Source organism: Dermacentor andersoni, chromosome 1 (genome assembly GCF_023375885.2).
Source record: "Dermacentor andersoni chromosome 1, qqDerAnde1_hic_scaffold, whole genome shotgun sequence".
Classification (NCBI taxonomy): domain Eukaryota; kingdom Metazoa; phylum Arthropoda; class Arachnida; order Ixodida; family Ixodidae; genus Dermacentor; species Dermacentor andersoni.
Window position 1 is genome coordinate 177,055,724 of NC_092814.1, and position 23,307 is coordinate 177,079,030.

At 46.9% G+C, this 23,307-nt stretch overlaps 1 protein-coding gene across 1 annotated transcript in view; it reads left to right on the forward strand.

Moving 5' to 3' along the window:
* LOC126547204 (uncharacterized) overlaps nt 1–23,307 on the forward strand; it is a 44,096-nt gene that overhangs the window by 1,827 nt on the left and 18,962 nt on the right. Inside the window, exons 3-13 of the mRNA XM_055063035.2 lie at nt 159–524; nt 2,576–2,667; nt 8,776–8,941; nt 9,337–9,509; nt 9,573–9,643; nt 9,705–9,821; nt 10,198–10,439; nt 11,568–11,715; nt 12,570–12,700; nt 22,365–22,497; nt 22,822–22,967. Coding sequence (XP_054919010.2) covers nt 159–524; nt 2,576–2,667; nt 8,776–8,941; nt 9,337–9,509; nt 9,573–9,643; nt 9,705–9,821; nt 10,198–10,439; nt 11,568–11,715; nt 12,570–12,700; nt 22,365–22,497; nt 22,822–22,967 — 1,785 coding nt within the window. The remainder of the gene's footprint in view (nt 1–158; nt 525–2,575; nt 2,668–8,775; nt 8,942–9,336; nt 9,510–9,572; nt 9,644–9,704; nt 9,822–10,197; nt 10,440–11,567; nt 11,716–12,569; nt 12,701–22,364; nt 22,498–22,821; nt 22,968–23,307) is intronic.

The window sequence follows — 23,307 nt, forward strand, 5'->3', positions numbered from 1 at the left end:
CGGACTGAAACAAGGATACAATGTCGAGTAATCGTGTTTTTCCAGAACTTACGCATATGTTAGGTCAGAAATTTGTGTTAAGCGAAGCTGTGGTATAGCTACATCTATTCTTCGTCCTAGTAAGACGAATCGCATACGCGTGTTGGTCGGTGGCGCAGATACCGAAGGTGACCACGGTGCTGCTGGAGTTCTTCATCAAGCGCGAGAACAAGGTATCGCTGCTTCGCGACCCGCTGTCGCATTTCTGCCAGGAGCAGTCGGTGCTGGCGGCACAGGACTGTCTGCAGAAGCTGCACCGGCAGTTCATCACGTACCAGGACATCCGCGACATGGTCGAGAATCTGATGGGGCTCCACAGCCTGTGCTTGAAGCGGGCGCCTGTCACGGCACGCAGCCTCGGCCTGGTCATCCGCAAGCTGACCATCATCGTTGGTGAGCTGGCCACTTCTCTCGAGAAGATCTCCGAGGTGCCGGTTACCGACTGGATGGCTGTCGGGGACGCGGTCGTCACGCGCACCGACAAGGTATGCGTGCCTAACCGCCACCGCGTGCATGTTGCATGCTGTCTGCACAGTCGTTTGTATAGAAAGAAACGCACTGAGGCTCGACAACAGGTCGAACCGTTAATGAGACTGCCCAACAGATTGGTAATGCTGTATCAAAGCCGCCTCTCCCACTCCTCTACCATAAAGAATAATACTATCTCCTGGCCTGGCTGTTGGGAATGCTTGCAAAGTGATAAGAATGTTTCTCCTATGCCAGTGAATAAGCGACGAGTAATTGCCACAATATCTGATTACTTTCTTTACATAATGTCTTGTTTCTTTAGTGCGATTACGAGTAGTATGTAAGAACCTGGAGAAATATGTACATAAGAATGACATATTAGGCTAATAATGGACTGCTCTTATTTCGCCCAGGAAGCGTGCTCATAAAATGCCAAACCAATGTTGCGAAAAAATAAAGAAACTTTTGGCATAACGACAAGTAACTATATAACTGTAGTTAGGTAACATAAACATGATTTTAAATTGAAGTCTAGGAAAAGCACCTTGCCCCGCAGCAATGTTATAAAATTTCTCCAAAGCAATGCTATTTCCTTAATGTCGACGCCGCTTTTATGTGTTCGGTGTTTAATGAGCAGTTTGCGACAAACAATAGACATAGAGGTCGTACTGAAGAGAACTGGTATTTCTTTCTAACAAACAAACAAGCGAACGTGGTTGCGTGTACATCTAGATAAACAGCTTAATCACACAATGAGCAACAACTCTGGTTGTGCACTCTACTCTGAGTTCGTGCAGCTATTTTCGATTACGCGCTGTTATGCAAAGGGGCAACTTCCTCTCCGCAGCTCTCTCTCCCCCAGCTCGGCGAAGTGGCGAACGTCAAGCGAAACCCAGCGAGGTTCTAACAGCTCCACTGTAAAACTTAATTAAATCCTGGGGTTGCACGCGCCAAAACGACTGATTATGAGGCCAGCCATAGTGGGGAACTCTCGATGAACCTTGCCCACCTAGAGTACTTTACGTGCACCTAAATCTAAGTATTGACGAGCGGTTTTGCATTTCACCGTTGTCGAATTGCAGCCGCCGCGCCTCGTGTGGAAACCGCGACGCCGAGCTGAGCAGGCACAATGCAATAGCCACGAAGCTATCGCGGCAGATTTCGGTGAACTAGCACCTGAGCGAAAAGGCAGAGGGAAGAAGGGGACAACGATGGGGGTTTTGCTTGGGCAGCGACATGTCCTGTGCTGAGTAAGGTGTAATTTTTGCAGTGACAGCGTTTGTATGGCTGATACTTCTGGAGGGTGATGTGCATAATCAGGCGAGTCAAAAGCGGATGTGACATATCGTGGTTCCTTAGTGACTATATTGTTGGCTTCTAAGTACGGGGTGGCGGGATCGAATCCCGGCCACGGCGGCCGCATTTTGATGGGGACGAAATGCGAAACACCCGTGTACTTAGATTGAGGTGCACGTTAAAGAACCCCTGGAGGTCCAAATTATTCCGGAGTCCCCCATTATGGCGCGCCTCATGATCATATCGTTGTTTTGGGACGTAAAACCCGAAAATATTGTTTTGAAAAGCGGCTGAGGGTTCACTGGAGGACGCTTGCGCCCTTACAGGTGACTAGACCTCGTAGTGGTTGTGAGAATACCCACGGAGAAGCTTGATTCTACAATTTGCTCGCAATGCACGTTGCATGCCAGTGAAGAGGTAAAAGTAGCAGGTGCGTGGTTATGTTTAGATAATTACAAAATGAGAAGAAACTGGTCGCGCATTTGTGCCTTGAGACGCGCGCTTCCCTGCTTCTTACGAAGTAAACAAAAATTCTGAATGATTCTTTTTATTTGCTGGATAAGTTCCCTTTACATTACTCTGAAAGCGCGATATCAGGGACAAATATCAAAGCTTTTGATACCAGTAAAAAGTGTATTGGGAGTGTGTGAAGTTTACTGATTGTCATCGCCCACTTTTCTGGGACGGCTCGATTGAAAGAAAAACAGTATTTCTTGGCTACAGATGTCCCACATTGCGCACCTCTACATCTTTTTTTTTTTTTTTTTGGCAGATGAGAATTGAAGAACAGGCCCCGTTCACTGAATTCATTCCGAGGACCCGAGATATCGAGCCTGTGAAGCTTCTCGGGGCAGGCGGCTTTGGGTGAGCAGAGGATGGTGCATTACGGGTCAAATTAAGGACGTGAGCGCATGTTTGGATGTTTACATAAGAATGTACTGTTGGGCTAGCTGGGTTGACAGAGTGCTATTTTTCAGAGCCAAGACGAGACAATAGAAGTCAAGAGAGCTGTCTTGTCTATTGCCTTGTGTCTTATTTGCGCCGTAAAATGGGATAACCTTAACGAAGCTTGCTCGATAGTACTGAAACTTTTGTTACTGGCAGAAATACGCTCAGTGTTAATGCCAACACGTATGATGCATATGACAAGAGACCGTACAGAAGCTTGCAATAACCGCATAAGTGTTATTCAAGATCTTGTATGGAAAGCCAGCTTGCGCCTTTTACACAGACAAAAGCTGAGCGTTTACCTTTCTTTTTTTCAGACAATGCACCTTTTTCTTGTCAACAGAATGCTACTTAACTTACTAATGTATGTCGGGATGTATGAAATTCGCGAGTATTACTGCGTGTTTCGATCGAGCAGTTACATAAGTACGAAGAGTACTCCGAATTGCAACGGTGACTGTCTCGACGTGGCAAAGCAAGCTCCGCGGTTTGCAGTACAGTGGCAATTTTCTCCTACCAAGATCCTCAGAATATAAAGAAAATATTACTTCATGCAAAGTGGCAGTGCGGCTGTTATTTTATATTTATCCAATATTGTAGGCCTATACGGGATAGGCCATACGAGGTAGAAAAGGACTACGTGTTAATGAAGAACGAAGAAAAAACTATAATACGTTGTAAGCATAAACGCCAACAGCAATAAAGCAATAAATTCACTATACATTAGAATATTTTAGTGGCCATATCATACTTTGTAAAGATATTTAGGATAACATAAGAATGCAGTAGCAAAAAGTTATGCACTGTGAGAACGCAGTAATATGAAGAGAAGCAACACAATAAGAAAAAAATTGGTTTGGACAGAAGAGCGTGTAAATACATGCGCGATGCACTGTTATCGCTTTTCTTTGCGCCCCAAATGCTAGCGGCTTAGTGCAATAACTCAAAATAAGATTCTAAAAGTGGCAAAAATGTATCAGCTCATTCAAGATTGGCAACGTCATTCGGCAGGTCATTCCAGATTTCGATAGCTAAAGGAAAGAATGTATACTTAAACGCATTACAGCGTCGGAGGCAGGTGCGTATACATTTCTCGTGGTTACTTCTACCGGAGTATTCTTCCTTACATATATATTTGCCAAATTGTGGGAAAGAAGAACAAGAAAGATTAAGCAGGCTAGCTTACGCCGGCTAGCCAGATTTGCGGCACAGTAACGCAGTAACGCTCTTTTATCTCGCGTACTTTGCATAAACAAATCTAAGTGCCCTGTTCTGGATTTTTTCTAAAATGTCAGTCAAGTGCTTTAGGTGCGGGTTCCAATTATTGCTGCATACTTCAAGATGGGTCTAATTAGTGTGTTGTATGATGTTTCACCTGGGGGGACGTGCTAACTAGTTTTCGCCTTAAAGAAACCTAGTTGCTTAAATACTCGTCTAGAAACATGATTGATATTTAAATACTGCGTTAACGTCACCCCCAAGTGCTTTACGGTATTCGCCCGTCTGATGTCTGTACAGAAAAGCGTGTACTCAAAATGGAGAGGTGTCTTTCTATGGATAATGGCAATGTACATTGTTTTATCGGTGTTAATTTGCGTGCTATACTTATCACACCAGTCGCCAATATTCTCTTAAGGATTTGTTAAGCTTTACTTAGTCTTCCGCTTTATTAGCCGAAGTGTATATTGCACAGTCGTCTGCAAAGAGCCTCATTGTAACACCTGGTTCCACGCAAGTATAAATGTCAGTAACGCAAATGAGGGATAGTGTTGGTTCTAGAATTCCTGTGATACGTCAGAAAATACTTTAGCACAATCAGAATCAGCGTTATTAAAGCTGACATACTGCATGCGATTGTCGAGATAACCCGCAATACTAATGACAATATTTTAATTAATGCCAAATAATGCTAGCTTGACTATGAGTAAGGAGTGTAGGACGCGGTCGAATAGCTTAGAAAAATCCATAAATATTGCATCTGTTTACTTTGGAGAATTAATAACTGTTGCAAAGTCATGAGTAATTCCTAGAAGCTGCGAAGTGGTCGAAAACCGTGTCGGTTGGGGTAAAGCAAGTTGTTATCCTCGAAGTGATCCCTGAGCGCTTTATTTATGATATGCTCCATTAACTTACAACATGTGCTTGCTAAAGATATGGGTCTGAAGGTGTCTATCAGCTGTTTGCTACCACTTTTTTAGATGGGTATAACTTTCGCACACAACCAGTCAGCAGGCAGCACCGCTGTTTCCAATGATAAGGTGATATCTTATGCAGGAAAGGCGGTAACGGAGCAGCGTAGCGTGTAAGAAATGTGCTTCAAATTTCGTCCGTGCCATGTGACTTTCTTAACGTCTAGTTGTAGAAGATGAACTCCATATTCTGATAGTGTTACGTCTGGCATCTGGGATTCGATGTTTGTTACTAGAAGATTTGAAGGCTGTATACGCATAAAAACTAACTGGAAGTGTTAAAAGCATTTGCAATAGTACGTGCATCTTCAACGAAACTACCTGAAATTTCTATATTAGAATGGATTTGTTTTCATTTTTCCGCATCATTTGTACTTTTCTTTTGAGGTGGATTATACTTCTCGTAAACTATGGTGTTTTAAATTAGCTTTATGAAACCTAGTGGGTATAAAGGTCGCGATTCCATTTTTTAGTTTCCGCCATAGATCAACACCCGACGGTTTATTAAAGAAATCATCCTGCACTGATTCAAGGTAGTCTATAACACTTACGTCATTCGCTTTGGTATAGTTTTTAACTGATATACGAGTCGTTGGACCGGCATGCGATACGCTGCTACCCAGGCTATGAAATATTAGTAGAATGAGGTTGTGGTCAGACGTCCCTTCTTCAATGATTATTTCTGGTGTTAAAAAGCTGGACACAAATGCAAGGTCAAGCACTGAACATGATGACTTTTGGACGCGAGTTGGTTTTCCTCACTAGCTTTGTCAATGTGCAACCAAACATTGTATCAAAACGAATGTCTGAACCTTTAAATTCGGTGTTTTTTACTGCAAAACTGCCGCAGTCTATTCTTGGTATATTAACATCCTCAGTTAGTTTGAATCCAGTTCGCTCACTCACGCAGCTGTGAAGAAAATTCTGTAATTGTACACGGTAATCGTCAACGGCAGCAGGACCCTGTTAGACACCACCAATCAATACGGTAACGGTAACACACTTAATTTTCGTGGCAAGCGATGTCCTTTTCCTTTGGAAAGACAGGTTTCGTGTAAGAGCGATGGTCAATTCCCTACACGACCATCTCCATCTGTACGAAGTGGTGCGTAGGATGAAGGCACTTTCACCGAGTCGTGGATATCGGGGTTTAGCCACGTTTCTGTAATAACTACATCAGGACAATACGAACGCAACAGTCCTTCAAACTGCTGTATTCTGTTTACAATACCTCTTGCATCAAAACATAATACTGTAAAATGTTCGCCGTCAGGCTTTAGAAGAGCTTGTCTTCCATCGTCTTACGTGCGAGCATGTTTCACAGCTGTCATTTTATTTGTCATTTCATGCCGGGCAAGTCATTCGCCGTTTATATTAAGCTTGTCGTACACTAGTCACTTTTGCTCCATTGCTGCGATTCAACGCCGACGAATGCCACAACTTCTTCCGGGTTTTTCAAGCGAAGCTTGTATTAGCTCACAAGTTCCAACGGCGCTGTCGTGGTCACGCAAAAAAACCCAGTTGCTCCCAGAGCCGAGTAGCTACCTAAAAGGGTGGTTTGATGAGTTGACAGCTGCGCCAGCGCCGGAGCGTGGGTCATTAGCAAGGATTCCAGCTGCATAGGCGCGCGCTCACGCCACGCGCGCAACCAATCAGCCATTTTTCTTCCGCCGGGTAGGGAAAAGGCAGGAAAAGGTTTCGCGCGTGCTGCGCCGGCTTCGTTTCCGTTCAGTTCAGTCTCAGAAAACGGACGGGACAGCCAAGCGTTGTGCGTTCCCCCGAGGAACAGGCAGCCTTCGATGAGCGGCGCGAGAACTCGTCCGTGAAAGGGCACGTCGTCGGTGCGCCGATCCAGCCGTTAGAGCCACCCGATCCTAGACAGTATGACAGCAACGAAAAGATACCGAGCTGAGGGAGCGGGAGGCCGAAGTAATCCGGCACCGTTAGCTATGGGTTACTTAACCGTGACGAATGTCAGGTGCATGCAGGACAAGCTTCGCTTACCCCCATTTTGCGGTAGGGGAAGGGTTGGCCGTTTTTCTAACAGACTCTGAATAATCTTTGGACATAGATATGGGTGTATTTTTCAGTTTTTAACAGCTACCTAATACCAACATTTCTTGCAGTGAAGTCGTAAAAGCGCAATATTACCGGTAGATTGCGGTTAGGCTTCTTGAAACCTAATCTGTGCGCACGCTCGATGGATTTCACTTTGTCTAACATTTCAGAAGGTATTTCCCTGGACACTAGCTGCGCTAGCTCCTCTGGTTTCTGTTGAGTTTCTTCAAGACCATAAATAACTATATAGTTTCGGCGGCTTCTAATTTCAAGGTCATCAATTTTGTTGCACATCTCTGTGAACTCCTTACGCATGGTGAAAATAGTTACTTTGCATTTTTCAACCTTTTCTTGACATTGCTTCAGGGACTTAGGTGCAGATTCTATCAGCGAAAGCCTTAGCTGCACATCTTCAAGACCAGTTTCAAGAGCTGAGTGCGATGTGTTAATTTCGTTGACGGCCATTCATATGCGATCTAATTTATCAGAACCTGGATTTTCTTTGACATCGCCATTCAACCAAGAAACATCAGAAAACACACCAACAAGAAAATTACACCAACAGACTGTAGTTAGCAAGACTAAATGCACTGAGGGCTTGGCAGCACAAGTACACGGACATGACTAGTTTTACTAGATTCAACACAGGACCATTTGTCACCAACCGGTAGAGGGAAGAGCACGAAGTTTAGCATCGTGCTTCGAATGGTGCTGCCAAGCGCAGTGAAGTGCGCGCGATGCCTCTTAGATCTTTTATGCTGTCCCGCTGACGTGCCAGGTCTTGCTGGTGCACCAAAAGGACCCTGCCGACATGACGTAGGCGGTGTTTCACCTTGAATTGACGTGTCCAGCGGTGCTGTCAGCGATAACACCAATGGCTTGGCATGCACGTGTTGTCGGACAGTCAATAGAGAGTTTAAATTTTAGACTAGTTCTTGCGTACGCAAGCCGCTTGCGTCCCCTAATCTAAAACTCTCCAATATTGTCGGCACTATGGCAAGGTGACCACAGCAACTCGACAGGGAAGCGTTGCCAGTTCCGTGGAATCCGAGGAACACTTGTAATTGGGAGTTTATGCTGAAAGTTTTGTTAGATCCACACCTTCCATTTTATGCGATATATTTTTGTGCGCTGAGTAGAAGGAGTAAGCTTCAGTTGAAATACGTAGCCTGAAAAGCGTGCTCATCAGGCTTCCGCGCTTCACGAGTGGCAGGCTATTACTAAAGTAAACTTTGCACTGTACTGTGGAGACGGCTGGTTCTATGAGTGGTACGACAGCGATTTGCAGGCTAACGTATGCTGAAGCTCTCCGCGCATAGGCCTGAGTGTTTAATAAAAGTGGGCGACGGAAGTAGTCGCACATTGAGAAGCATGCGAGGAGCGGCGGTGAGTCTATCTGGGAACGCATGCTCAAGGCAAGTCGTTTTGAATCATAAAGCGGTAGTTCACCCCACACGGCGGGAGCGAAAGTCTAAGTGCATCACCACTGCACTCTGGACAAGGGTGCAAGCAGCCGTGCAGCTTCCGTCATACTTAACCCAAACACACCTCAACCACCTTTTTTTTGTTTCTACTCCCCCTTCTGCGGATGGTGCTGGAGATATTTGGTATGGGTGCTTTAAACCTGATAGCTTACGGCATCTTCCTTCTGACAGATTCGATGTTTGCGCCTTACATCCTCTGTTTGCTAGAACTGTAGATGCAGATGCTAGATGCAGATGCTAGATGCAGATGCTAGAGCTGCAGATGATGTTAACTCGGCCTTTCTGTCACGCAGCGCCGTATACAAGGCCCGATACAAGCCGGCCAACCTTATCTGCACGGTGAAGCTCATCGCCTCAGACCGATTTAATCGACCCAAGCAAGCTTGCATTGACAAGGTGGTCGCTTCCGTTGTGCGCAGCCCTTTTCTTGTCAAGTACTATGTATGCTTCGCTACAAAGGTAAGCGGAACCATGGCTCTATTGGGATAAGTGTAAAGCTTAGTGCTGCAATTTGACGAGGTTTCATCTATGGGCGCAGAAAGCCGCTCGAAATAAGAAAACTAAAATTACTGTCATTTTCGTATTGAGTGCGACAGTAGGCCCCTGGACTTCGTTGCGTTATTGGGATTGTAAAGATTAACGTCGTAGACCTTTGTCACGCTGAAAAAAATGTCACTACTGTTTCGACGAGAACACTCATGTTACAATAAGATTTCGCGTGTTGTTCGACAAAGTAAGATGTCACAACCAGCGTTGTTACTGCTGCGCAAAGTTTACCGCATCTCGGTATTTGCATCAAAAGTGCATAAGCTAAAGCTCTCTATTGTCCACACTGAGCAGTCTGCGTCTCGCAGGACGCATATGTTACAGTGATGGAATACGTGTGTGGCGTGGACCTGATGCGCGTGGTGGAGCGCGCCATGTTCTTGCCCATCGACCAGGTGCGCGTCATTATGGCCCAGCTCATCTTGGCCGTAGAGCATTTGCACCTCAAGGGCTTCTTGCACCGGGACATTAAGGTGTCCAAGTAAGTGTGCATAGCGCGCCCTCAGTCTACTCCAGGCTCACTCGTCTGAGGCTTCATTTGCAGCATGCTCATGATTCCTGGAGGAAGAGTCAAGCTCATAGATTTTGACACCAATAAAGTTTGCCTAGGACATTGTAAGTAACAAAATGAAATGAATTTTCGGTCGCTCTGTCAGATTTCATGTTTCTTCCGCAGTTACGAAACGTGTCATGCGGGGCTACTTCCGGCGAACCCCGTTCGAATTCAGGGATGGAGAATCCGCCGGGACTATTCCCTATATGGCTCCTGAAATTCTCAAACGAAGGCCGTATGGTGAGCCGAAACGCTATTTTATGGCTGTTCTTTACCACCGCTCTGTCACTTCAGTACCAGAGGATCCATGATAATGCTATGTAGTGGTCACCGCTGAAATAGAGGCAGTATGTACCGCAACAAACGCAGCTGTCTCCCCAGCGTTCTTTCTTTTCAATCTTGGTTTATTCACACAGACGAGCGATTTAGGTGGTAGGGTTCATGAAAAGGTATTCGGGAGAGTGACGGCGCTGAGTAACTTATTATTGTGGATCCTGCCAATAGCTGTCGATTTTCTACAATTAGTTAATTAATATGGCTGTTGGAATTCAACATTGGCGTTCTTGCATTTTCTTGATTGACGAATGTCAAGGTGCACATTCAATATCGAGCGCAGGCCGCGCTTGCGACTGGTGGTCAAGTGGTGTGGTATTCTACAAGCTGATGACCGGTCGGGTGCCGTTCCGAGGCAAGACCAAGAAGTTGCTTCGCGACCGCATCATTGCGTCGCCCCTCAAATGGCCGAAAGTGAGCGAACACCCGCACTCGGCCAACACCACCGCCAAAGACATGGTCTACCTGTTGCTCAAGAAGAACCCCGTTGAACGGCTCGCCTCCAAGCAGTACCGCGACATCAAGGTGCGTTAGAACTATTTACTTTGCCACGACAAGGCTAACGCAATCTTTTTTGCTATATCCTTATGTCTAAGTTATCGAACTTATCCAACTTTATAACTTACCTTAAAGGGCCCCTCACCAGGCCTGCCACTTTGAGTTGACAAATGCAGAGCATACATTGCGCAATAACGATCGTGTCTTCAAAGTATTACATCGCTAAGCACCGCGGAAAGATCTGAAATTTCAAGCCGAACGCCGTTTTTCCTCCTCCTCGCGGCCGCCGCGCTCTAAGCCGGATGGTGACGTAGTCATGCCCCTGCGCCTACATAGTCCAGTCCGCAGTGTGACGTCGCTCGTGGTGACACGTGACTTCGATAATTATTCAAGGCACCATCTGTTATTTGTGTGATCTGTTGCTTGAATTGACGAATTGATGTTTAGAGAAATAATAAAACACACAAACGGAATGTCTGCGTGTTTTTTGCTTTACTTTGCACCGAAGCAACAGAGATGTACTTCCGCTTCGTCTGCTTGTTCCCACGGTCGAGCGGCCACGTGCGCAGGTACCGACACCGTACCATTTTCTACCGTGTTCCGGCGCGTGATCATGCTCTGCGATTCGCTTGTTCTGCCTCAGTATTCGTGTAGCACTGAATTATAGCGCTAGTCATGTGTCCTTGTGCACAGCGCGCAAAACTGTGTGCTGCGCGAAACAATAACAGCTCGCGCGCAACGTCGCCAGCGGAAATGCGCATCGAAAAAAAAAAAAAAGAAGAAGCGAGGAGGAAAAAAGTAGAGGGGTATGTGTCACGCGATCCTCGAGGTCTGGCATGGCAGAACGCTTGTGAAGGCTAGACGGGGCGAGTGGAGAGGGAGTCTCGCTATGCAATAGAGCCCGCCCTGCAGAAATCATGGGTTCGCTGCACAGAAATATTTCTATCTCTGCTATTAAAGCCGACTTGACAAATTTTTGCGGCAGAACGCTCCCTAGAGGACACGTAACAACTTCCAGCGTATAACCAAAATTCGCTATGGGGTCTGTTGAGGGGCCCTTTAAGTCTACAGTGTAAGTGTACTGACTTCGTACATGCACTATTCTAATACGTTGAAATGCTGTTTACTAAATCACGCGCGCAAATTCTGACGCAGTCGCATTCCTTCTTCGACGACTTCGACTGGAACCGGCTGCGTTCAACCAACAGCCTTTGCAATGTCCCTGCAATATTCGAGCTGATGCAGATATCGCCGCCCTCAGATCCAACTACCAACGTGGCTGAACACAGCACGCTAAATCTGTGTACGTAAAACCTCCAAATTAAATAATTCTGGGGTGTTACGTTCCAAAATGACTATGTGATTATAAGGCATGCTATAGTAGAGGACACCGTATTAATACTAACCACTTCGGGTTCTTAAACGCGCAACTACAACTAAGTGCAAGTGCACGAGTGTTTTGCGTATCGCCCCCATCGAAAGGCTGCCGCCTTGGCCGGTGCCCAACTGGCGACCTCGAGCTCAGCAGAGCAATGCCGTAGCCACTAAAAGCTACCGCAGCGAGTCTACGTGAGGTCTCTCTGGCACAGCTCATTTCTTCGGCAAAATGAAAAAAAAAAGACATGCCTTGTATGGCCTTTTACGAGCATTCCTTTTCACATAATTTGCCGTGTGGAAACTTGCTTTAAACTAGAGATTCACGTGTGGGGTTTCCATCAAAAAATGTAATTAGTAAGACCGACAGAATACTGAACACCACATTACAAATCTGACTGCGGATCGGATGCACTACCACGCAACATCATGCCTTATCCTGAAGCATGAAGGTTGGCAGCGACCAACACACAGCTGTGAAAAGCAATCAAACTTGGTCTCAAAGCTACACCATAGTAGAGGACACCTAATTAATTTCTTCCCTTGATGCTCTTTCATATGCGCCATCGCGAGATTTATTAAGAGGAGTCTCAGCGTTTTGCGAATACTAATGAGGCTGCTTGCGACCATGCCACAAATGTGCCACGTATTGCTTGGCAGCCGAACACTTTTGTCGCTGAACAAATACGGTGCGTAGCAGGCCGAAGTTTTCTGCGTATCACAAGACTGGCACTTGCATATCGTGAGAAGGAAGTCCGACGTTTACGCTCTGGCATCGTGCAGCCCCCGGAGCTACGACTTCGACAAAGAAGCGCAAGCTGATCAAACTAGAGGAGCTCACCGACATGGACAGCTCGTTGCAAAGACCACTCTTCACGTACGCGTCATCGGGTTACAAGCGACTCGCCTCCATGGTGGGTATTACGGTTATTCATCTGTGGAATAGTACCATGCACGAAATGCGACGCTGGTATATGGTTGAGGTTTCAATAAGCATACACAAAGCTGCGTTCCCGATAGGCCGCTATGCCCACTTTGCGTGAGATGCGTTGTCACGGGGTAGTGACGGGTGCTGCCAGGCAGGCAGGCAGGCAGGCAGGCAGGCAGGCAGGGCAGGCCAGGGCAGGCAGGCAGGGCAGGCCAGGGCAGGCAGGCAGGGCAGGCAGGGCAGGCCAGGGCAGGCCAGGGCAGGCCAGGGCAGGCCAGGGCAGGCCAGGCCAGGGCAGGCCAGGCCAGGCCAGGCCAGGCCAGGCCAGGCAGGCCAGGCAGGCCAGGCAGGCCAGGCAGGCCAGGCAGGCAGGCAGGCAGGCAGGCAGGCAGGGAAAGGACAAGCTAGGCAGGCAATTGTTTACTGTGCGAATTTGTGCGTGCAAACCAAACTCGGCAGCAAGAGTAAGGATACTGGCAGTGCGATTGACAATGATCGGATCCAATGACCCGCCGCGAATGTTTCCTATATTTATGCATGCATCACACGTCGAAAGTTCCAGAGCCGTCAGAGGTACTCGGGTCGATTAGAGAAGGTATACATCATTTGCAACGCACGTACAATCTATCACATGGACCTGTCTATGCAGCGCGCGTCACGTAACACAGCTGACGTAATGTGCAGGATGCAGCCAACGCTTCTCGCACAGAAATGAGCGATAACCGCGATAATTAGGTGAAAAAAAATCATCAGCAAATGCTAAAACATAAGTCGCAATATTTAAAATGCTGTCCGTGAAGATATATATACAAAGTTAACTTATAAAAAATGATATACATTCATGCGAACAAAACTGCCATATTGAATTAATCGTATTATATTGCTGGCAACGGACTCGTTCATATGAATTCGAAGAAAGGACCCATCCTCCTTGAAGGGACTGTCTACCGTTTTTGTCTAAAAGTGTCTAAAAATGCAGTGGATTCACTGAAAAACAACTAGAAACTTGTAAACGTCATTTTTTGGTCTCCGTCGGCCCTTCCGAAAACTGTGTACGGACGCCGACAAAACTGATTACTAGACACAATGGCAATCTCGGAGGCCTTGCATCAGTATACCCATGGAGGATGGAAAAAACTGAGGAACTGCCCTACCCAGTCCAAGCGCTAGACGAGCAGTGTGGAGGGAGTCACGTGGTATTTTTCGCTGTAGCAGCCATGCTATAGGGGCACAATGACTGTTTTGTTATGGTGGCGTGTGGTAATGCGCGTGCTGTCCCGTACGTCTCGTACCGTGGCAAAGGAGTCGTGTGTGCAGGATTGCGTTAGTCTGTGTTTTGCTCCGCTGTGTGCTCTCCCGGCTGTTGTTGTGGCCAGGTGGGACTGCAAGAAGTAAAAAGCATGAAACGAGCGAGCACGCAACGCCGTACACCACGTACCACGCCACGGATGAAGGATGATCTACAGGAATATATTGGCCGTTTCCGGTGGATTCGTGCTGTGTCATCACAGACTGAAACGGTTGTGCTTCAGAATACGTACCATAAGCGCCCTGCAGGTCAGTGAAAAGTGTGCAGTGTTCCTGCTTTTGACAGCGGACGATGCATTCGGGGCTCGCGAAACAGCCATGTGCAATGATGGGAAAGCATCGGCTGCTGTGGCTAATTAAGACGCAAGCCCTCCTTACCGCAGGAGTTTGTGTGCTCGAGGGGCGCAAGGAAGTGAAGGTTGGAGGATTCGGTGCAAGAGTTAACAAGGCTCGACAGAAGAACGTTCGCCTGCATGGACATCAAGGGGCTTGTGGTCGCACGTAGGCGCGGTCAACGCGTACTGTTCGACACCGCGCGGAGGATTCCACAGAACTTTGTTTCCGTGAAACTTCACTTACTGTGACAACAATATAACTCAGGCAGCAGCCAGTGTCTTTAAACGCGTAACGACGTTCTCTTCTGCTGGCCTTTTCGTCGGCACGCTGTTGCTCGTCACATATCTCCGATGTGCATGGCGGCTCGAAACTTGTTTATTAAAGCAAAAGGATTCCTATAAAGCCGTGACCAGCATACGTGTTTGTCCTCATAGACTGCAGATAGGCTAGCCAGAGGTCGTGATGTACGTAAAGTGAGCTGCCGGTCATCGCCTGTGCATTCTTGCAGTGCAGTGAAAAAGCAGATTTATTTTCAGAAAAGCCGCAAAATGTAGCGGGGGACCGGCCTGACAGAACTCGGACAAAAATGACTTGGGCAGCGGTATCGCGATGGTGGTATACACTGCGATCGGATCTGTTGGTCGGATAAGTACGGCTCGCGCACGTCCACGCGGCTTCGCACCGAAGGCGATAAATGTAAACAGGAGAGGAGAATATTTGCCCCGACAAGATGGCGAAGTAACGCAAGCTTCTGGCGTCACTGAGCTTCACAAAGAGTGATGTCAGAGCCTCTCAGTTTTTCCTTTCTCCATGGGTACACCAACTCGTTCTTCCACTTTCGCACAAGTACTGTAGCGGCGGCTTGGATGCGGCGAGAAAAGGAGCTTTTACGCTGCTGTATGACTTTTGCTGTTTGGAATTGACGGCTCAAGGTGTACGAGGGGCAAAGTGCATGCTGCAGTCTGTTCTTAAATGCGCTTAATTTTTTTTTTTCAGCAGACATACTCCCGCTACATTCAACTAAGTACGTAGAAGTGGAATGACTATGCGAAAGAACACGTGCTGGAAACGCACAATACTATTGAAAAAAAAAATACCGGTTCCGTTCGAGTTCAACACGCTCTGATTTCTTTTCTGTTCAGCAGTGGTTCCAACAAATAAAAAAATTATATAACGGTAACGGTTCGCGAACCCGTTAGGCCTTGCCCACTTTATCTAGCCTCATGGCCGCACGTCATCCAGCGATATCCACTTGTGCACATGGCGCACGCGCAAGTTATGTCTAGAGGATGCAGAAATTGACTACCTGACATATGGCAGAAAACAATCTTCTCCAATGGATGTAAATTACTGAATTTTGTTGTACAGCCACGGAAGGCCTACGCATAAAGACAGTCACCTTATCTGGCAGTGACCGGCGTCGCTAGACTTAGTGTGTGCGAGACATGGTGCGGCGCCTCAACGTGTCCCTCTCTGCGCTCTCGCTTCTTTGTGTTTGCTTTTAAAATTACATTATGGGGTTTTAGGTGCCAAAACCACTTTCTGATTATGAGGCACGCCGTTGTGGAGGACTCCGGAAATTTCGACCACCTGAGGATTTTTAACCTGCACCTAAATCTAAGTACACGAGTGTTTTCGTATTTCGCCTCCATCGAAATGCGGCCGCCATGATCGAAATGCGGCCGCCATGGCCGGGATTCGATCGCGCGACCTCGCGCTCAGCAGCACAACATGTGTTTGCTTTTATTTTCATCCCTAGCGAGTACATGCAAACCGTAGAAAACAGCCTTTCTTTAATGTGCAAGACCGCTCATTTAAGCTTTTGTAAAGGGAAAATATCGACGGTTACAACCTAAATAGAAGAGTTTTTTTTTTTTTGTTGCTATCTTTTTCGTAAATGGCTGACTGCAATTTAGCAAAATGTTGCGAACATTTAGGAAATTGTGAATGTAAAGCTAAACACAAACATCAGTTCGATATACAGGACAAGCACAGGGATGACGAGTGACAAATATTCATGAAAAGTAACACAGCAGAACATACCACGAAATATTTCATTTTCTTAATAAAGGGAAAATTTCTGTACATCACAATATCAAATAATCAGATCCAAACATCCAAAAGGTAACGAAAGTGACACCATCAGAATATTAGCTGTTCACTCGATTAACTAAGCTTTTCTTGACGCTGTGAGGCTTGCTTGCCAAGATTGCATTGTAGGTGTCACGAATACCGTATCCAATAAACGTCTCTAATCATTCAATCAAATTAAGTATAAAAGTATCAAGTAAATGATGCCTCACCTAACTAGAATGGAAAAGAACTGCTGAAAGCCCGGCTCACATCACCGTTCTGGAAGACAGCCCTGGACAGTGAACTTTCAGAAGTTCCGCGATGTCTTCACAGATGTCACAGGAGTAATAATCATGATACGAATTGCGCAAAAGCATATATGTGCATGTAGAACGGTCTGCGCAAAGCGGTGACATCGACATTTCCTCTCAGTTGCGTTGTACACCAGCGCCGCATCCGTACAAGGCAACAGTGCAAGCGCTCGGTTTACGCGTCACACGCGCGTTACAGAGAAAGAAATTCGAGTGCACGCTGAAAATGCATGAACCAACCAAACTCGGTACTCGGCATCGGTCATGCTAGCTTCTCGCAATGTCGCTGGCCCTGGCGTGTCCAGGCCCTGCGGCGAAGGCGATGCTCGCACAGAGCACTACGCTTCGCGCTCGCCTGCGAGGCTTCCCACGTTTCCCTGCCAAACTCCCTCCGTCGTTCCGCGGAAGGAGTAGACACACTCTTTCAGGAGCAAAACAAGAAGCACGGGGCCGAGAGGGAGGTGGAAGCAGTGGCTGTACGTGTAGTCAGAACTCACAACGTCTATTTTTTTCTTAAGGCTCACTCAGACTAGCAAAATTTTACTCAGCCAGACTGACACTCGCGGTTCATTCTAGGTTTGAGTGAGTGTGAGTGAGTCTGAGTGAGTCGACAAGAACATAATTAAGCCACGAGCGGCTGTTACGATTCAGAATGCTTTCAAATCCTTCAGAGCTGCAAGCCTTCATTGCACTGCGACCTACGGAGACGATCATGGTGACGACACTCAATTACTTTAACGCTGAAATGGCTTCTTATAGCACGGAAAATGCCCCTGCTTGGGTTTTTCCATCTCATCAATGTCTGTGCATGATCAAGTAATAAGGCAATCTGTCCCAGCATTGATTGATTGAATAACTTTAATGAAAGGTCCTGCGAGCTACGGGACGCAAGGTCCCATAGAGCGGGCTACTCCCACGTTGGGACCGGGAGTTGTAAATCCCTAGCCGCATCGTGGGCTCGCAGGAAATGTCCCAGCATGAGCACCACAGAATTAAGCGACCACAGTTAGCCCAATTTCCATCCACACATCTCTTGAGCAAGTATGGATGCGAGAACATTCCTATTATTTCCCAAATCAGGATACCTTACGCTGCGAAGAAGCGGACAAGAATAAAATAATGTGATATTAACACGAACGAAAACATATCTCCTTACATTTATTTATGCTTGGAAAAGTGAGCAGTTTCTGTGTCATGCTTCGCAAAATAGGCCAAAATAAATGTAGTAAAAAACGCGAAAAAACAAACAATGCAAAGGCGAAGATCTCGCGCGGTCTACTTTCAACCACAGCCTCCGCTTGCGCCGTACCCCTTGTACGTTGTAGTTTAAGAGAAACGAGATGACGCTGTCGGCGGCGCGCCACACGTCGCCTCAGCGACAGCGCAAGAATGCGTAACCACTACCGCTTCTACCTTGCTTCTGTGCGATCAGCTGTCGAAAGTGCAACTGAGTTTTCGCTCACGCACTGTGCTCCAACCATGATGGATTGAATCGTGTGGATTGAAGGCGCGTGCAGCAGTTGGCCGCGAAAATCAATAGTGACTGGCATTAAGGAATGAAATGAATCTGTGCGGTCAAATTGGCGGACCGCTGTTGCAACTGTCCGTACGTATGTGTTACCGGCAGTTTGAGATGTACGGCTTTCCTCGACTATACAAAAACTTGCTCATTCGCCGGCGTTGTATCGCTAATCTTCAAAGAAAGGGCTCAGGCCCGGAACGTCGGCAAGAGTGAGTGCCGCTCGTTAAGCAATGACAAAACGAGTAGCGTCGCTTCTTGTCATAGCAACTTTCGCGCACAGTATCTACACACGTCTACCCCATCTGGAACGGAAACATAAACACACTTTATCGCCAACGAGTGAAGATTAAGTGAATGAGAGCACACTTGAATGTTTGCGTACTATATAAGCACAATAAATCACAGGCTGCACCAAAGCTGAATGTTTTATGACGGTCCACAAGAGTAAGCGAGTTACTAGCGATAATACATCTGTGCGACAAGGTATTAAAATATACGAAATAGCTACGTTTCAAGCCTTGTACGCAGAAAGAACCAATCTATCAGAACTGAGGACACGCTCGTGCGATTAGGCAGAAAATAATCAGATAGTGACTGCACCGAGGAACTTTATTCTGACAAGCTGATTCCAAAGTATTTGCCAAAAAAAAGTGCTAATAGCAATACACACTAATTTTCATCCAATTCCTGAGCGGAAAGTTTGTATAGCTTGGAATACATATTTATCCCCACTTTTAGAACAAGCACCATATACGCAGCTCGCGCCGTTTGGACACAGGTTAACGCTTTCCCTACCATGTGGACAATGTCTTCTTCGTAGGTTACGCCAAATATTTTTTCTGGAGGAACTACTGCACTCAGCATCTTATGTAATGCATAAACAAAAGGCAGACTGAATGCACTTTTTACGCATAAAAGTTTTGTTAACGAGATGTATGTCATAAAAAAAGATATAACTTCTCAGAATCAAGATTTTGGGGTAAAACTGAACAATGTTTGTAAAGACATGCTTGTATCTAGTATGAAATAAATGTTACAAAAACTACGAGAAAATTTAAAATTTTCATGTAACAGGTACTCCACTATAGTGGAGTACCTGTTCCATGAAAATTTGTATACTGTATACAGTTTAGCGTGCCGGGCTGCGACTGCCGACGTACCGGGCTGGCTTGCGTCGTCGTCGCTCACAGAGTCAAAGTCTGAGGAAAAGGCAGCATCCTCACAGTCGCTGCTACTCGGTCCACCGATAAAATCAGCCGCACACGCAGCAGAGTCGCAAGATATGCGATTTTTCGAAGCGCACGCGCCGCTCCCGGAGGCGGCCATTTTTGCTTTGTACTTTTACGATCGGGAAACTTCGGAGTACGTTAAAGAATCAACGCCTGGCGCGGAAACAGCGAACTGCTTCGAAAACAAAAATATAGTTCTCCTCCTCCACGTCCGATAGCGCAGTGTGTCCGTGAGCGGCGCGGAAGATCTCGAAAGCTGCGTTTCAAACCACTGTTAGCGGGCTAACGATGTCCAATGGGCGCGGTACGGAGAGCGTTAATCCAGGACCGAATCTTATAACGGTTCGGAAGGGAACCGGTTCCCTTGACCTCATATGATTGGTCAAAATTTTGCTAGCGTCAGAGGCCGTCAGAGACAGCGGGGCGGCACCGCAAATTATGATCACGTCACGCTTCTGCCAATCATTTCCAAAGCGAACCCGTCTTTGGCTAAGAGCGGAACCGGCAAAGGGGTAGTCCGCTTTGGGTTCCATTGCTGAGGCTCGGCTGTTGGCTTGCGACCCTGGCCGCGCGCGCCGGTCGCGCGACCTCGGAGACACGCGGGCGTCGCGCGTGCGTTGGTTGCTTCGGAGGCTATTACTTGCCTTCGTCGTCTGCTTGGCGTTGCTCTTTCGGTCTCGACCACGGCTGGAAGTGCGATACGCGTTCGAAGAAGTGACGGATGATGAGTTGCACCACCCTTGCCGGCTTTCTAAGTAGACCTTTTGCAGGCTACACTATCAATTGGAGGAGACTCGGGTGCAAGCGTACCATGTGGTCATTCCACGCAGAGGATATTGCGCGCTGCGGTTCATCGCCACTGGCATGCAGCTCCCAGAGGTCGGTCAGACGCGAAGCATTCATCGGAATGGCCTAGATATCTGCTGCCGACACTGTCCACAAAGTTGCTCTCGCAATTACTGTGTTGGCCGGTAGAAGCGCTGGGTCAGCTTTCCCGTGACCTCCGCTTCAAAGCCATTGCCAAGGAGATATTTGCATGGTGAGATCGAATTCCCAGTGATATCTCCGGCGTGAATAGCTCGCAGATCGCCGTTCAGCAATCAGAAGGGTTCAACCTAGGCTGGTTCAGCGCTTCCTTCGTTCGGCTGATGAAACTATACAGTCAGGACGGGAAGATATTGTGGAGATCTCTTATTGGCTGCCCTTCCTTCTCTATATATAGTTCGGGAGTTCCGCACTTTGTTCCTCAATTTCACGGCACAGCGCACACCGTCAGCATCACGCTTTTCGATTTTACTCTGCGCAGGCAGTGCAGGCCCCGTATATCGTGATGTTCGATTTCAAGTTCCATTGCTTTTATCACGCGACACGCCGTGGGGCAGATCGCAGGAATAGCGGGAGCGTGGTGGCGAGCGAGTCATGTCCGAGCCGATGACGAAGGGTGAAAAAAGAAGGAAAATTGATATAGTCGGCTCGTAAAGGTGTCCCTAAGAACCAGTTCACGGTTTTGTCGCGCTCGCTACTTAAGTGCTGGCAGTGCGTTCCTGTTGCGTGCGTCGTGCGAGCTCCTGGTAGCAGACGACATAGCGCTGCGCTCTGCCAACTCATTTACGCTTGCGATACTGCCTGTCAGCTGAGAATGAAAAAGAATGACATAAATAAATTACTTATCCATTGCGTAAACGCCTCGCACCACACGTTTATACTTCAGAACTTTCCGTATAATATTTAATTTATATTTTATATTTATTTAGCAAGCAGAAACATTTTGCATTTCCTGGATTAGCTCGTCATATAATGACCTACACTTCAGAGGTGGAACCCTCACATCTATTGGTCGCGTCCTCCCCTTCTTCTACCACCGGCTTGGGAGTGGCACATTTAGTCACGTAAGCGGCGAAGCGAACGGTTCGTATTCCGAACCCTTATAAGATTCGGCCCCAGCTTCGAATGCGCGTTTGCATGTTCTCTCAGGCTGTGACCAAAGCTTCGTGTCGTCCATCCAGTCAACGTCTACGATATTTCCCGAAACAGGTGTTTTCTCAGCTGCATCGGCGTCATGCACGTCCATTGTAAACACAGATTCAAGGGAGGCAGTTCAGGCAAACGATGGACGCATCACCACGTGATCAAACATGACAGCACCCAGGGTATCACCGTGAAAAGGGTCAATATGCTCACTTCAGGGAGCCCTTAAGGGAGCCTGTAAAATAACTCTAGTACGCCTTTGCTAGCAGCGCCCTCTCGGGGCAGCCGGGCGCGCTCGCCGCACTTTTTTGCTGGGGAGCGCTGTGAATGGGATGGCCGGAGCAAAAAAAGCCGATACGCTCGAGTCTCGGAGGCCGTGCTCCATTCACCATGACAACGTTTGTTCGCACAGAGCGGCGCCACTTTTCAAAACACAGGAAAGAAGAAAGAAATTACTCTGTAGAACAGTACGCATTTGGGCTGTTTGGTTCATGATTTCGAGCAGTAAAACAGCGCTAAACAACAGGATGAGGAGAGGGACACAGACACCAGCGCTCCTCGTCCTGTTGTTTAGCGCTGTTTTGCTGCTCGAAATAGTCTCTCAAGCAAAAAAAAAAAAAAAGTCAGCAGAAGCGCATAAAATACAATTTCAGGCAATACAATAACTCTCCCTGCTCGGCTTTTTGGTTACGCCACGGTACTCGGGTGAGGTACCCGGACAAGGCCACATGTTATTCTTGCACCACTTTGAGAGCTAAATTAAATATATAGCTCCTTGTTGATGGGGTACAAGCATGCTGGTTTCGGTCAATATGACACACAATCTTCTGATTTCCACCACAATCTAAACACATGTTCCGAGCTGTAGACGGTTTCGTTAAATGACGCGTCTTTCCATTACAGCTGAGGGACAGTGAAGACCCGGTGTCCGTCAATGAATCTTTCATGGGCGAATCCAACGTGTCGTCATCCGAAATCGACTACCAGAAGACGACCGACGCGGAATCCAACTACGGGTTTACCGGCTTTTCGAAAAGTGAGCCCGCACAACACAATATGTCAGAATTCGTCGTGATGCGCTACAGCTTTAGGTGTTATCGACGTGGCCAGCAGTTAAACAGTTATACCGTGGTTAAACTAAAGGTTCTTCTTTCAGCGTGGTGATTTGAAGCTCGGTTTCTTTGTCTGGTGTCGATATCCAACGTGAGCAAGTCCTATAGTGTACAAAACTGGCGTTGGTTTTAAATGCTGTGCTGCGGGAATAACTATTGAATGCCTTTAATAGGGGCCCCTTCGTGAAGATATACTTAACGTTAACACATCAGAAAAGGCTTGATATTGATGCGTTATTTATTTATAGCGGACACATTCAGCCGAAGCCGTAGAGCGACCGAGAAGCTAGACCTGATATTGTTCCGCAAGAAAAGCTTCGGAAGATTCTGGAGTTTCGGAGTCAACTTGGAAGCAGTGACAGGCGAAGGAGGAACAACCTTCTATATTGTCGAGGTGAGCCTTAAAAATGATTTACCTTAAATGAATACCTTAATTATGGCTTACCTTAAACGACGTAACTTAATGACTTACCTTACAGGCTTAAAGGATATTTATAACTTCTGACAACTATATTTACACTCAGTAATAGAGATTCTTGTATGTCGCTACACTATACATACGGCACAATATGCAGGATGCGCGAAAAGAAAACCGCAAAGACGGCTCAACAATGATATCTTTGTACGGCAAAGACACTTTCTCCTTTTGTTTAAACTACAATGAAGGTGGTCTTGTTCGGCCGTTTACTGACTAAAATAACGTCGCCTGCCCTTGAACGACTCTGTCGACTCCC